The 16,006-nt window shown below is 41.2% G+C and overlaps 1 protein-coding gene across 4 annotated transcripts in view; it reads left to right on the top strand.

The window, feature by feature from the left end:
* The window catches only part of SLC12A4 (solute carrier family 12 member 4), a 54,321-nt gene extending 41,091 nt beyond the window's left edge, over positions 1-13,230 (top strand). For 3 of the 4 annotated variants that reach the window (XM_082770138.1, XM_082770140.1, XM_082770139.1), the window contains 7 exons: positions 533-728; positions 1,738-1,907; positions 2,104-2,235; positions 2,333-2,440; positions 3,254-3,438; positions 8,397-8,530; positions 9,873-13,230. In XM_082770138.1, the coding sequence (XP_082626264.1) occupies positions 533-728; positions 1,738-1,907; positions 2,104-2,235; positions 2,333-2,440; positions 3,254-3,438; positions 8,397-8,530; positions 9,873-9,964 (1,017 nt within the window). In that variant the 3' untranslated portion in view covers positions 9,965-13,230. The remainder of the gene's footprint in view (positions 1-532; positions 729-1,737; positions 1,908-2,103; positions 2,236-2,332; positions 2,441-3,253; positions 3,439-8,396; positions 8,531-9,872) is intronic. The other variant, XR_014318356.1, reaches the window with a different exon arrangement.
* Positions 13,231-16,006: the final 2,776 nt, after the last annotated feature.

Below are 16,006 nucleotides of genomic sequence, written 5' to 3'. Positions count from 1 at the left end.
AGCGAGTTTATTTTTTAAACAAATAAAGGGCCTGGTATTCTTGTGTGGGGCGTTAGTGGTTTTTGAGTGGGGGTTTAGTGCTCATATTTGTAAGTTGAATATAATAACACAGCAAGTTACACAGATACCTGAATCTGGAAATCCAAGGGAAGCTAATTAAGTGTATTTAGTAAGTCGGTTGTTTTAAAATTAGAGAACGGAAAGTGAGATAGGAACACAGATATCACTAACTGCTACAATTTTTGTGTGTAAGAGATTATTACACAAACAAAAAAGCTATCTTTCTATCTTAGAAATAATTATATTTGGAAGGGAACCTTATGTGTTTTCAGCAGATATTACATACAATGAGTGTATGCTCTCTCTGCTGTTTTATTAAGGAAAGTAGATGAGCAGAATCTGCTCATCCACTTTGCCTTGCAATGTATTGTACATGTGGACATACGCACCAAGATTTTACACTGTAATCAAATGACAGACCAAGACATAGAGTTTCTCTTTGTTGTGAGGTTTTTCCTTGTCTGTCTTCCAGACTATTAAAAATATGATGGACATTGAGAAGGTGAAAGGATTCTGTCAGGTAGTTGTAGCCAATAAAGTTCGAGAAGGAATAGCCCACTTGATCCAGTCCTGTGGGCTAGGTGGCATGAAACATAACACGGTGGTTTTGGGATGGCCGTATGGCTGGAGGCAAAGTGAAGATCCAAGGTCATGGAAGACATTTATAGGTGAGTTTCGAAGGTTCTGTGTGATCAAACATTGTGCACCAAGATGTTTATTACATACACAGTACGCACTGGGGGTTTCAGCAGAATTCTTGTGAAACTGGTTTTATTTTTATAATTTTTTGTTTCTACTATTGATCATGGATTTATTCTTGAGCTGATGGAGCAAAGTCTTAGAAAATAAGTGCAATCTTATAGATTTAAATTCCAGTGCTGGGGTTGTGGATTGTTTTTTTTTTTTTTTTTTTTTTTTTTGATTTGTTTTAAATAAATGTGATAATCTGAAGTCTTTAGAATTGCATTACAAATGGAGCGAGTACAGCAGTTGAGGCAAAGTTTGTGAGGGAAATAAAATCTCGTGTGAGACCAGCTGATACAGTTGAGGAGAAAGGGGAAAAAATATAGCTATGCTTTCAGGCAAAGCAATAAGCAAATTTCCTGTAGATGATTTCTCACAATACATTTGAAATAAGTTTGAAATATCACTTGTAGCTAGGAGGCCCATGAAAGATCTCCAAAGATTAATTTAGCAGCTAAAGTTCATCTTTCTAATGAATGCTTAAAAATTACAGAGTTCAAGGGTACTGTTCTTGTGGCAAACTATAATTTCTTTCCTAGATAATCTCTGTCCTTTCATAGCTGCTAATCTATCCATTTTAACTGCTGGAGCTAACACTGTCCTGCTATATCCCTGTTGTTCCCCTGTCATCTCGGATGGTTCAACTACTTAACACAGTAAAATTAGAACAAAGCAGATGCTTCCTCCTTGCACTTAGCTTTGAGGATTGCAGCTCTTATTTCAGACATGAAACAGGGCTTGTGTTCCTGTAAGTTTGTTTGATCCTAGCTGCATCGTTTGGCCTGACCTGTCCGTACAAGTCTTTCTGTACTTCTTTTCTGTTTAAGTGGTGACTTTTACAGTTTGCTGACGTTTGCCTAGTGAGTAACTTTTAAACCGTAGATCACTCTTGCAGAATCAGAGTTAACTGTTTGTTCTTCCCCCATCTGGCAGGTACTGTTCGTTGCACAACTGCAGCCCATCTGGCTCTACTGGTTCCCAAAAATGTGTCTTTCTACCCCAGCAACCATGAGCGTTACAATGAAGGCAACATTGATGTGTGGTGGATTGTACATGACGGGGGCATGTTGATGCTTCTTCCTTTTCTACTCAAACAGCACAAAGTAAGGAGCTAGAGAGACTTTGTTACCAACCACTTTGGTGTGCATTAGTGTAAAGAAAAAAGGCTCAGGAGCAGAGCTTGTGCTGATTTAAAAAAAAAAAAAAAAAAAAAAAGCAGTTATATCGGTAGTTTTCTGTTTCATATAGCAAAGTGTTACTGGTTCAAAGGTTCTGAGAATTTATGTTCCCTCCCTCCAGGTTTGGAGAAAATGCAAAATGAGAATTTTTACTGTGGCTCAGATGGATGATAACAGCATCCAGATGAAGAAGGACTTGGCTACTTTCCTTTATCAACTCCGAATAGAGGCAGAGGTAGAAGTGGTAGAAATGGTAAGAAATTTGAGCCCATTTTTCACTTTGAGGGAAAAACGGTGGTGTTTGATTATGACTTGATTAAAAGAGCAAAACATATTTCTTATCTCCACAGCACAATAGTGATATCTCAGCATATACTTACGAGAGAACTCTTATGATGGAGCAGAGATCTCAGATGCTGAGGCAAATGAGGCTGACAAAAACAGAGAGGGAACGGGAGGTATGTCATTTGTGGCTGATTATTATGGGCTGCTGAGCTGGATGACACAAAGTTCCTTTCTGGTGGTGTTTTATATAGCTGCTTCTAAATTTAAGTCCTGTGCTCTAAAGCTATAAGGAAATTCTTCTAGTGTAGCTTTTTGTTTCCCAAAATTGCATATAGTCATTGAATAGCCTGGCTGCACTTGCAAACCCATGCTAGAAATCATTTGGTTTTGGGGAAAACAATGGCAGTGCATATAAGCTGCAGAAACAACTTGTATGTTCTACTTTGCAGTGTAAATGATACTCAGTGACATGAGGATGTAAGTCTCAACCCTGTTTTAACTTTGGTTTTGCTTTCTATGGGATGTCCGGGGTTTGTCTCAATTTATAGAGTATCCTGTTTTCCTACTGAAGATTTCGTTCTAGTTTGGACTATTAGTCTGCACCTTTCATAGCCAAGCGTATTGTCTTATTTTTGTGCATGCATTTGTTCGACTTTTTTATCATCAATTTTGAGTCAGACATCCATTGTTTCAGACCACATCACAATGTGACATGGAGTCTTTTTCTCGTTTTTTCTTGTATATATGCAGACCTAGGCCTCTGTTAGTCCAAATTCTGCATGGTTCACACTCACCTAAACAGTTTAAAGTCAGGTTGGTATGTAAGGTTATTAGCTAGGGCAGATGCTTGACATCTGAGCTGTCCTAGACACTAAATTGACTGTACAGAATAAAGGATACAACAGAACAAAAAGTTTTTTATTGCTTAAAAGAACCCCAGATGGCAAAATAAACTAAGTTCACCTTGTTGTTCGCATGCCCTCTAGGCTCAGCTGGTAAAAGACAGACATTCAATAGCACGACTGGAAAGCTTGTACTCAGATGAAGAAGATGAGGGGGACCCAGTTCCTGAGAACATTCAGATGACCTGGACAAAAGAGAAATGTGATGCTGAGAAGCGGAACCGAGGCAGTGCTGTGGGAAGCTTTAGAGATCTCATCAGCATTAAGCCGTGAGTCTTGTCAGAGTCAACAGTTTGCACCTCCTGACAATCAAGTTGTGCTTTGCATTTCTTGTCTTGTCCATCCTAAAGGTTGGTTAGACTTGTGCAATAAGCACTCAGATCAGACTACTGAAAAGACAGCAGTTAGCCTCCTGAGAAATCTCTAACCGATTAAATGTGGCACACATGCCTCACTATTTTACTTGGTATAGTTGAGTTCTAAACTGGAGATGTTAAAGCCTATTATAACTTTCTTCCTGCCTCACAAATACATCAAGATACACAATTTAAAAAATGGATTAATAATTCCACTGATCTAATCACAGTTAATAGAAGACCAGTAATTTTACTGATCAAATCACAATTAATAAAAGACCGATAATTTTGCTGATCTAATATGGAGTGTGGATGTTAAATGCAGCAAGGAAGAGGCTGTGGAGATGGTGATGAATGACTGTGAATAGAAGATATGTTTGATTAAACCTAAGATGGATTTGCTTCTGAAGGAGCACTGACATATAACAACAGCCTAAATATTGCCAAGTGTGCACCCTTTAGAGCTGGACATAAAGCTCTATTTGTGGCTTTGAATAAAAATGTGTGAATGTCCTGTGACCTCTCTGATGTATTGCATCTTACATAAGAGTTCACTTGGCCAGCTTTGCACACTTGGCAAAGTTACAGATTTTTCTTCCCAAAAAAACAGTGACAATTTGAATCGGCTTTAGGATGAATCATATATAGTTCATATACTGTAGAAATTCTGCTGAAATTGGTGTTAACTACCTGTACTTTTTCCTCTTCCATGCTTTCAGAGAATGGGAAAACTTGTAAGTTTGTTATTTAACATAGAAGTGCCTTAAGATGGTTGAGAGGGAAGACTTCATTTTCTCAACTAAAAAGCAGGAAAACCATATGTAATTATGGAAGAAAAGAAAAGGAGTTAGAGTTGAGCAGTCTTAGTGGTTTTAAAGGGAATAGGATTAGCCACTTAAGATGAGTATCATTATAAATAGCGTGTAACAAACCACAAGTTATCCTGACAAATCATGAAAGAAAACAGTTACAGGTCTGAGCCTATTTTTTTAAGTAGAGAATGACATAAGATATGGGAAACATTACTCATTTAGAGAAGCTCTCATTCTACAACACTGCTATGATGTTATTTCTGGCAGTTTCTGGACACTAACAAACAGTTTCTCATAGCCTACGACTTCAAATGACTGGGGAGATGCCAAGTTTAAATGTCACTTTAGAGAACACCAAACCTTTAGTTTTCAGTTACTTTTCCAAAATTGTACATAGTTAATAACAGTACATTGTCTCTGGTGCTGGTTTCTTCCTTACTTCCTGTAAACATAATTTGGCACGTCTCCTTGTTGTCCCTGGCTTTCTGAAACTGATGTGGTAAAGACAGAGGGTGTCCTTGCTCTAAATTAAATAACATGGAATAACAGAGAGGTAATTCAAAGTGGATAAATTGTGTTGTTAGTATAACAAACATTAATTGTACCATTGCATCTTCTGTTCTCTGTGTATATAAAATATGTAAAATATATATTTGCAAACCTAAGTATTTGGAAGAGCAGCAAGGTTACTAAAAACTTTAACTCATAACATGTAAAACTGCATCAGAAAAACTGCATATTCATCTTCCATTTGTTTCTACTAATACCTTGTTTTAATGTATTAAATTGAAGAAAAAAAGTGGAGAATAGTCAAAGCTGCAAATCTATTCTCCCTTTAAGTCTATTTCTGTTCTGCTTTCCTTTTACAGTACCAAAATAATGGTTGATTTCCTTTAGGAAGGAAACATTCCCAGGCTCAGAATCCCCAAAAAGATACTTTTCAGTTCTGTTGCTACATGAATTGATGTTATTATGTGATGATATATTCTGAAAAATTAATCCTGTACCTACATTAACCTGGATTCTTAAAGAACAGAGGCTTGTGAGATCATGCTGCATCTGTAATGTTCTCTCTCATAACTTTTGAATCACGTGGCTGCTCTAATTAGAAAGCACAACTGAAATTTTAAAGATCATAAGTTTATCTTGCAAACAGCCAGGCACAAAGGTTGATTAGTGTCCCAGTGAAGAAGAGGTTAAAATTGATGGTAAGCATCAGTAAAGCACCACAAGCAGGCAGGCATCCAGCCACTTGTAGCCTATAAATCTGTAGGAAGCCAGGCTTTCTCTGGAGATGTCAACTGCTGTGCAACACAAAGACAAATCCACTCACGGAGTGTGTGGATAGAATGAGGGGCTGCCAGCCTCCTGCTGGGCTTTGATGGGTCTCTGAGTTTTGTGGTACTGAGCCATGAGAGCTCTGTCTGTGCCCCCCATGGGAGTGAGGGCATCTGGAGAGGGCTGCCAGAAGTGAAGACGGCAGTCTCAAATGTCCTTGGGCAAAGTACATGTCCTTGACCATGAAGTGGTTGAGTTCAAAATTTATGGTGACAGAAGGAAAAGTGCCACCAAAACCTCATCCCTAGATATGGGGAAAGCGGACTTCAGGCTGCTCAGGGAACTAGTCAGTAAGGTCCCCTGGGAAACTGCTCTTGAAGGCCTCGATGTCCACCAGTGCTGGTCACTCTTTAAGCGATGCCTCCTAGAAGCACAAGATAAGGCAATTCCAAAATATCGCAAGTCAGGCAGGCGGGGCAGGAGGCCGGCGTGGCTGACCAGGAACATTCTAATGGAGATTAGGCGGAAACAGAGAGTGTTTCACTACTGGAAGGAGGGCCAGGCGTCATGGAAAGAATACAGGGATGCTGTTCGTGTTTGTAGGGAGAAAGTTCGAGTGGCCAAAGCACAGCTAGAGTTGAAGCTGGCTGTGTCTGTGAGAGAAAATAAAAAGGGTTTTTTTAGATACGTAAATGGAAAAAGGAGAACTAAAGAATACATAGGGCCGCTCCTTGATAGGGAAGGTCTCCTCACAGACGATGACGTAGGCAAAGCAGAGACGCTTAACGCCTTCTTTGCCTCTGTCTTCAATGCCGATGATGGGCTTCGGGACCCAGGGTGCCCTGAGCTGGAGGACCGGGACGGTGGGGATGACAAACTCCCAACTGACCCTGAACGTGTGCGGGATTTGCTACTCCACCTGGATCCCTACAAGTCCATGGGGTCCGGATGGGATTCATCCCCGGGTGCTGAAAGAGCTGGCGGATGTCATCGCGGAACCTCTCTCAATTATTTTTCAACGATCCTGGGAATTTGGAGAGGTCCCGGTAGACTGGAAGCTGGCAAATGTTGTGCCAATTTTCAAGAAGGGTCAGAAAGAAGACCCTAGCAATTACAGGCCTGTCAGTCTCACGTCAGTGCCTGGTAAAATCATGGAGAAGTTGGTTCTTGGACTTATTGAGGCGCACCTGGGGGACAAAGCAGTCATTGGTCCCAGCCAGCATGGGTTTGTGAAGGGTAGGTCCTGCCTAACTAACCTGATTTCCTTTTATGATAAGATCACCCGTATGGTGGACCAAGGGAAACCAGCTGATGTGATTTTTTTGGACTTCAGCAAGGCTTTTGACACGGTTTCCCATAGGATCCTACTGGACAAAATGTCCACCATACAGCTAAATAAAAACATCATACGATGGGTGAGCAATTGGCTAACGGGCAGGGCCCAAAGGGTTATGGTAAATGGGGCTGCGTCAGGCTGGCGGGCGGTCACCAGTGGGGTCCCTCAAGGCTCCATTTTAGGGCCGGTACTTTTCAATATTTTTATAAACGATCTGGATGTAGGAATAGAGGGTATTTTGAGCAAGTTTGCTGATGACACCAAACTTGGAGGAGTTGTGGACTCAAATGAGGGCGTAAAGGCCTTGCAGAGGGATCTGGACAGGTTGGAGAGCTGGGCGATCACCAACCGCATGAAGTTCAATAAGAGCAAGTGCCGGGTCCTGCACCTGGGACGGGGAAACCCTGGCTGCATGTACAGACTGGGCGATGAGACGCTGGAGAGCAGCCTAGAAGAGAGGGATCTGGGGGTCGTGGTAGACAGCAAGTTGAATATGAGCCAGCAGTGTGCCCTGGCAGCCAGGAGGGCCAACCGTGTCCTGGGGTGCATCAAGCACGGCATCGCTAGTAGGTCAAGGGAGGTGATTGTCCCGCTCTACTCTGCGCTGGTGCGGCCTCACCTCGAGTACTGTGTGCAGTTCTGGGCACCACAGTATAAAAAGGACATGAAACTGTTGGAAAGTGTCCAGAGGAGGGCTACGAAGATGGTGAAAGGCCTGGAGGGGAAGACGTACGAAGAACGGCTGAGGTCACTGGGCCTGTTCAGCCTGGAGAAGAGGAGGCTGAGGGGAGACCTCATCACAGTCTACAACTTCCTCGTAAGGGGGTGTCAAGAGGCAGGAGACCTTTTCTCCATTAACACCAGTGACAGGACCCGCGGGAACGGGGTTAAGCTGAGGCAGGGGAAATTTAGGCTGGACGTCAGGAGGGGGTTCTTCACAGAGAGGGTGGTCGCACACTGGAACAGGCTCCCCAGGGAAGTGGTCACTGCACCGAGCCTGTCTGAATTTAAGAAGAGATTGGACTGTGAACTTAGGCACATGGTCTGAACTTTTGGGTAGACCTGTGCGGTGTCAAGAGTTGGACTTGATGATCCTTAAGGGTCCCTTCCAACTCAGGATATTCTATGATTCTATGATTCTATGATTCTAAAGGTGTTTTTAACTTCTGATGAAAGACTGTAAATCATCTTTATAGAATGTGCTTGTAAAGAGCAACACCAACAGCTGGAGACCTGACTCCAGGGATCTTAAAACCAATGGGCTGGCGGAACCTGAAGATCTCTGTGAAATCTTTCTAATACCTTCAAAATTGTTTGAAAAAAATACTGTGTGCTAATGCTTAACAGGGTTTTTAGGAGACTTGGGGTATGCTTTTAAGGACTTCTTAATCTCAGTTTTCGGGGTTGTGTTTCTAACAGTACGTCTGAATGTGCTTTCTCCGCAGGAACCAATCTAACGTTCGAAGAATGCACACAGCGGTGAAGCTCAATGAAGTTATTGTTAATAGATCTCACGATGCCAGACTCGTTCTCCTCAATATGCCTGGTCCTCCAAAGAATACCGATGGTGATGAAAACTGTATCCTTTCAGGCTTGAAGTTGCTTTGCCACAAGTGGTGTCAGGCCATCACATGTGACAAGGTTTCTACTGAGTGGAGAATCCTTGCCTGTGGCTGCTATATAATGATTACTTAAAATTTGCCACTGGTTGCTCTGGAAGCCTTGAAATCAGTCCTGTCTAAATTCTTTCTTAACTTAATTTACCAACTCCTTGCAAAGTTTCACTTTGGCAAAAATGGCATAATTCGTTTGTGATTATTTTGCCATTACAATGGTTTGACAACATGTAACGTGGTTGAGGGCAGAAGCAAAAAGGCCAACTCTGAAAGGCGTATGGACAATGTTATCCTGCGTGCAGGGTTAGTTAAAGGCTGGGCATCTGCTTGTGGGGATGAAGTCCATGACACTGACTTGGAAGTTAATTCTCAGTAGTGGAAGTAGGCAGTGTTTAAGGAGGCATCACTGCAGTCAGTGCTCTGGGTAGGGCAGTGTCTGAACTTGAGTGAGCTTGAAGAAAATTTACGAAGCTTGTTTTTATCCATTGGATTCCTCTCCTACTCTGCCTCGCCCTCCCCAAACCCCAGAATTTATTCAGAACTAAGTAGTAGGTACAAGATTTTGGGGTAGTATGTTCTTTGTATTGTCTCCCCGATGCCTTTGTGATGAAAGCAGTTCATATTGAAAAAGAGCAATATTTCTGAAAATACATTAGACTAGAGTTCATCTATGGCTCATGCTGAACCATGCACTAACACAACTTGCTGTACTGCTGACATGCACAAAAAAGTAGGTTTTGTAACCGCATCTGAGTCAGTCTAAAAGCACTGATTCCTCTTTTACATAGTCAGAGGCAAAAGAGGGGGGAAAACTGAGTCCTCTAGGGATTTTCTTAAGTGTATCTTTCTGTTAGTAACATTAAATTCTGTATATAAAATAATTGGTTTGATGCATTTATAAACAACTGTCATTAGTCCTATGCAACGGCCACCATCTGTATCTGTTTAGAAAGATAAATACAGATATGTCAAATTTTCAAGGAATACAGTTTAAACTCAGCTCTCATTTGGCATTTCCCAGTGAGACATTTCACAACACAAGCATGTAGAAATGCATTCAGCCACAAGTAGCATATGCTAACAGTTGGAAAAATTCCATTTCCCTAAGTCTTTCAAAATTTGCATGTAGGAAAGTTCCTCTTGTCTTGGGTTGTAATAAGTACAAACTAGGGGGATTGTTCAGAGATCACTTTTTTCATTGCCTACAGCATTACAAATCCAAGGTTTTACTACAATTCTGTAAGGGGGAGCTAATCACTGTATTCTGGTTTTGACATTTCTTTGTCCTTGACTTTACTGAAACAGACATGGAGTTTCTTGAAGTCCTGACTGAGGGTCTGGAGAGAGTATTACTTGTCAGAGGAGGTGGCCGAGAAGTCATCACAATTTACTCCTGATTTAGTATAAGTTTCTAATGCTGGCCTACATTTACCTTCTTGGTGATAACGGACATTCCAGTTTTAAATGGAGAAGAAAAAAAAGGTTTTTTGCCTAACTTTCTCCTCATCCAGTCCTGATCATTGTCTTTCCATTTGCAACATACATATCTTTTGGGATTGCAGTATTGTTACACCATCCAATTAGCAACATAAATTAATTGTGAAGCTGCCACATTATTCAGTTTCTGCTTTGGTACTCCAGCATTTGTGCATGTAGTTTTACCATTAAACCTTTTTTTAGACAACACTGCTATATGCAGTATTTTTAGTAACTGTATGTAAAGTTAGGACATGAAAGCCAGTTACTGTAAAAAGATTTAAAAAGCTTTTTATATTAGGTTTGGGGGGATAGAATTACATTATATAGCAGCTAGTTTCTGCTGAAGTTCAGCTATAAAGCATTTTCTAAGAGCACACTAAATTGTAAGAGAGTACTGAAAAAGCTTTTGTTTTTCTGGGTTTATTTCCAGAACTAAACTCTCAGTATTGGATAAGAATTTATACTTTTAATACATTTATTGATAGAGATTTAAATAAATTATGTTGATACAGTTGAAATTATGTATGTAGCTTGCTACAAATTGTGTTGCTTCTGAGACTTGAGGTTCTGTGAGGCCAGATCCCTATTTATTTTTGTATTTATTTGTCAGAAATATTGGGTATGCAGATGCAGGCTGCTTAGGAGTACAGAGATCTCACAATAAATTTGGAATGATCAATGGATTGAAGGACCAGTCCTGTGCAGTTCTTCCATGCTTTAAATTTCTTGCAGACCATCCATCAAAGTACATTGAGCATGTTGGAGTCCCGTGTGTAGAGCCAGGCGCTATGCTGCACGCACAGCGATGGGATTGCACTTACGCAAGTACAGGGGACCTGCTGCTTCATTCTATGCTTTGTGTCCTTAGAGGAAAAAGAAGAAAAGATGACCCTTATTAACCAATAAGTCTCTGGATTTTGTCAAGCCCATCGAGTTGTACTTTATGTACAGAACATTCGTATTTTTTCAATAAAACGTTGCATACACTTTGAACCTATTCTCTGTTCTGTGTGCTGTAGTGAGTTCCTTAGGAATCCTGTATTTTTCCTCATCTTGCAGAATTACTGTGGTCTGATTTCAGTGCATCTGCACAGGTGCATCCAGTATGTGCGGGGAACGTGGTGCAGAGGTGTGATGTGCTGAGCACAAGTAGGGCACTGTGGAGTTGCCAGCTTCGTCTCAAAAGCCCAGTGCTGTGCTAACGTGAGTAAAGGCTCCTGGGGCTGGAGTTACTGCCATGTACTAGTTGAATACAACTCCATGCCTGTGGACTACAAAACAAACAAGCTGGTACCCCCTCAAGATTTCTAGCTGTCTGGAAAAGCAGTAATAATAAAGGACAGTTGTGAGCTATCCTCTATTGGAAGGATTTAGTAGTATGGTAAGAAAAGGTGGGGATTGACACATTTCCCTGACCCACGTGATCCTGCTAGTTGGTATGCTAGTTCTGTCTGCTCTGTCATGATAATCTGCCTGGTTGGTTCCTTTGACTACAGCAGGGCCAACTGTAAGACAGAAATCTGAAAAACTAGACAGATTTCTGTCTTGAATAAGAACATTACAAAAAAAATGTTTTTATAAGAGTGTTATAGTTGAGGCCTAAGTTTGGTCTCTTTGAAGAACAGGACATACCTGAAGGCAGGATGGTATTAGTACATACAAGACCCCTTCAAGAGTACTGCCAGGAAACAACACTAGGGTGTGCTCTGCTGGATGATGATTATTATTACAGAATCATCTAGGTTAGAAGAGACCTCCAAGATCACCCACTCCAACCTCTGACCTAACACTAGCAAGTCCTCCACTAAACCATATCACAAAGCTCTACATCTAAATGTCTTTTAAAGAGCTCCAGGGATCGTGACTCAACCAATTCCCTGGGCAGCCCAAAGAAGAACAGTCTTTGCATTGACCAAGTTTTGAAAATGAAAATTCATTTCACTCACATTTTAAAGACAATGGAAAGCATTAATAAATGAAAAAGAAAAAAGCTCTTGTTTGTAAATAGTAGGCTACTTGTAAAGAGATCATTTTTACATTTTCAGATGACTGATTAACAGTAAGTGTACAGCAGCCATGACAGCACTTATTTGCAATTATTCTATAGAAATAATAGGTTACAAAATCATTTTTTCTAAATCATTTTTTCTCTTTCATGGATCAAATTGTGAGATATTAACTATTTTCTTTCACTAAATGTGATCTTATAAACATGCTGAGAAACATATACCCTTACTCCTTATGAAATGTGCATTTGGATGATGACTCCATCTCATAAAGGGATTTCAGTGCCACCTGCTGCCTGACCTAAGTAACCTGTTTGTGGCTTTAGTATGTTTTTAACATGATTGAACGTCCTTACAGATACATTAGGTGGGGTTTTCTGATTTTGTTCTATGCAATACAGATACAAAATAATTCAGCAGTGTATGGGTACTAAGGATTTAGGAGGCTCCAATTATATAAGGTATCTTTATATTCAGTGGGTTCAAAATAAGTTCCTCTGACATGCAGTTTACATCAAAGTGCAGAGTCAGAGATTGCATGTTGGTGAAAACTGGAAGTAGCATGGAAGAAGCTGAGAGAAACAGAGCGCTGAGCTTCTGTAAGGTCATCTTCCCTTCCCGTCCCTGCTCTTGAATGCTTTTTTTGTTAGGAGATGAGAACATTGCTATTAAAATACAGCCAGGTTAAGCTGATACAAACTGCCTGTATACAGAAGCATATATACCTAAAAACTCCATGGCATAATTTTTTAATAATTAGGAACGCTGAAAAAAAAAAAAAAAACGTACTGTAGAACAAATAAGGTACTTTTTGCTTGCTTTAGCCTTCACCTTCAGAAAACTAGCAAGCAAAAAAAACTTGCAATCAAAAGACTGTTTTACTTTCTGTGTGGACCTGTAATGTTACTCTCCTTGTGCAGCACCTTAGCCTTCATAGCACTAAAATGTTCTAATTTTTTTTCTCTCTAGACACTAAAATCCACAAGAGGGCACCAGGGCGCCTCATTTGGTGGTTCCCTGGGCTTGAAGAAATGCCACAGCAGTTACCCAGATTATTTGTAAATTGATGTTGAGTGGTAATTTCTCATGTTATTCATTTAAACGGAACATCTCTGAATTCTTGATGCACTGATAGGAAATGAAATGTGATAAATTAAAATATTTCAATTTAAACAATACATCCTCCTCCCCTGCCCCGTTTCTCATTTTCTCATCTGCGTCATCCATAATAATGTTTGCTTCTTCAGTAGTTCCCTTGGGACAGAAAAAACTGCCTCATGCTGTGCTCTAGAGTTCAAAAGTTCTCATTCTGTTCTGGAGTAATTATCCCCTTACATTGCTGCTGGCCCAGGTTTGCAGGCAGATCCTGCCAATACCAAGCCTGTTTTCCCCCTGGGAGAGGCACCACATCATCCTGGCTTTGCCATGTCAGACAGCAGCACTCAGAACTACGGTGCAGTCTAGCAGATGATGGATTTTTGAAGAAAATTTCCCTTAATGGTCACATGCTACGTTGCAAACTCTGGCAGCTCTTTGAAGAGAATGCCCCCCGCCTATGGGAAACCAGCAATAGTTGGCAACTTCTGTCCAAAGTTATCTCATTGCCCTGAAAACTATGAAGGCAGACCTCTCGCTGTTGGGAAAAGCGTCAGAGCATGTCTCCTTCTCCAGCAGGGGAAGAAGTTTGTCCCCCAGGCAGTTGCTGCCTGGCAGGCTTGGCACTCATTTCTTCTATCAGTTCCTGCAGCAAGCCTGTCCTGGTGCTTCAGGAAGGGCTGGAGAGCCAGCGTGCTTCCTGTGCATGACAGGGTGAAGTTGGGCTGAGAAACGTGTGCTAGGGTGAGCAACCAGGACAATTTCAGAAATAAGGGGAAGCTGGCTAATGCTGAGTGGTGATGAGAAGTGCCCCTAACTTACCTCTGCGTGGTGTGTCGGAGGCTCTCTCATTTCCCTATCCCATCCTGTAGAACACCCAAGGCAGTCAGTACCTGATGAGGTCTGAGGCACTACAGCTTGTAATGATTTCTACTATTCCCTGGCAATGCCAATAATATTGACAGCATTACTGAAAATAGGTGGCGGGATGTTTCCATTGCCCACAGAAATGGCATCGCTAACAGGTTAATAGCAAAGTCAGGCAGAGGTCTTGAACTTGTAGAGGTCTGACAGTGAGGCTATGATGCTGAAAGCAATGCAATAGGGAGAGGGAAAGATTATGCTGTAGAAATCTCCTGGGTTCATGGGATCCATTATTAAAGAATTGTACTATGTTACCAAAGAAAGTGTTTTTTACAGAACTGCTAGAAGAAGAAAATACCAGCTGGACCACCAATCTTCTAGGTGAAGGTAGTCAGAACCTATCACAGGGTATTCTGTGTTAGCTGCAAAAGAGAGATGAAAGCAACAAACTACCATTTTGATGCATAAATATTCAGTGCTTGGATAGTATTAATCTGTTTCCTTTCATCAAACCCAGGAGGTGCCTGTTGTTTCTGCTGTCAGATACACATGCAACCCTGTAAGTATTGCTCAGTGTTGCTCTTAGCTCAAATCTAGGGAATTTCATGAAAGGTTTTTAATTGCCATAACTTGCCACTGCTGCTGGAGGGAGCCTTGCCTGTTCTCTTCTTCTTGTTCTTCTGTCTTCTCCCTCTGCCTCTTTTTATGCATCCATCCAGCCACGTAGCAATGGGATGGGACCATGTCTGTGGGACCAGCAGTGATGTTCTGCACATTTAAACTTCTCGTTAAATTGCAGTGTTGGATGTGAGATGAAAGTTAATTGTCTGGCAAAGTCAGTCTTCATAAAATGATTCTTTTTAAGAAGTCCCACAGTAGACAATTCACCATATTTGTTCCCTGCCAGCTCCAAGCTGGGAGGTGTCCTCTTGCTGTAGTTTCTTCCACTGCCAATAAAATACTGCTGCTAGCAGAACACAGTATCGTCCATCCCCTCCAGATGTACAGTCAGCTCCGAGGTTCAAATAAAGTAAGGTACTGGAGGGATCTGAAGGATGGCTGTCGGTGTAGGGAACGTACTACTACACAGCTGGCAGGCTTCTTTGTATTTTTGTAAGGGCTGGGCTGTCCTTGGCACTTCTGCAGGAGGTCAAGGCAGTGAATCTGAGTGAAGGCGAGTTCTTCCTTCCAACCAGACCACTGACGTTTCAAAAAGTGTTACCTTAGAAAAGCTCTTCCCTCTGGCAAACTGAAATGTAAGAGCTGAGGTGAGGCTCTCCCAACAAATACTTGTTGCCGTGTGACTTAATACAAAAGGATCCGTGTCTATTATACGGACTGCAGCTTACATCCAGCTGTTGTACATATCGTTTTCAACGCTAAGATGTGCAGACCCTCTCTGACAGCATAGTCCTCTCCCTTGTTTATCAATGAGCAAAACCATCAGCCAGCAGACCATGGGGTGCTTTGCAAAAGCTGCCTGCTTTGCATAGTGACATATATAGGATTTTCTTGTTATACATCTGAAACAATTCCCTAAGTGTAACAGTAAATTTCATTCTGCTTTTAAATGTATGGGTATGATTAAATACCTTGATCCGCTTTCCATTAGACTTAAAAAAAAATAATGAATACATTGCTGAGGTTTAAAAAAAATTGCCACAAAAACATTAACTATCTAAATGAGATATGTAAATTATCCCCATCAAAATAAGCTGGCTACAATCAGGAACAAATGTATTTTTAGTTGGTTCCTTTCATGTCCTTCACCAGCGTCCATACAAGCTGTTCCCACAATATAACTCTTTGTGGCTTATCTGCTCTTTTCTCTTTCAAGAACAAGTACAATTAGCTTCCTCAGAGGCCAGCTGTGCTGGAGTGAAGCATTGCGCTGTTTGTTGTTCATAGACTTTAAACTAGCACAACTCCTGCCTCGTCAGAATGGCTTCAGCTCTGGTTTTCATAAAAGTGTGCTTGGCTGGGCTCTCTTCTTTA

Source organism: Aythya marila, assembly GCF_965140915.1.
Source record: "Aythya marila genome assembly, chromosome: 12".
In the NCBI taxonomy this organism is placed as follows: Eukaryota; Metazoa; Chordata; class Aves; order Anseriformes; family Anatidae; genus Aythya; species Aythya marila.
Note: the sequence above shows the minus strand (reverse complement) of the source record. Positions and strands in the feature narration are given on the sequence as shown.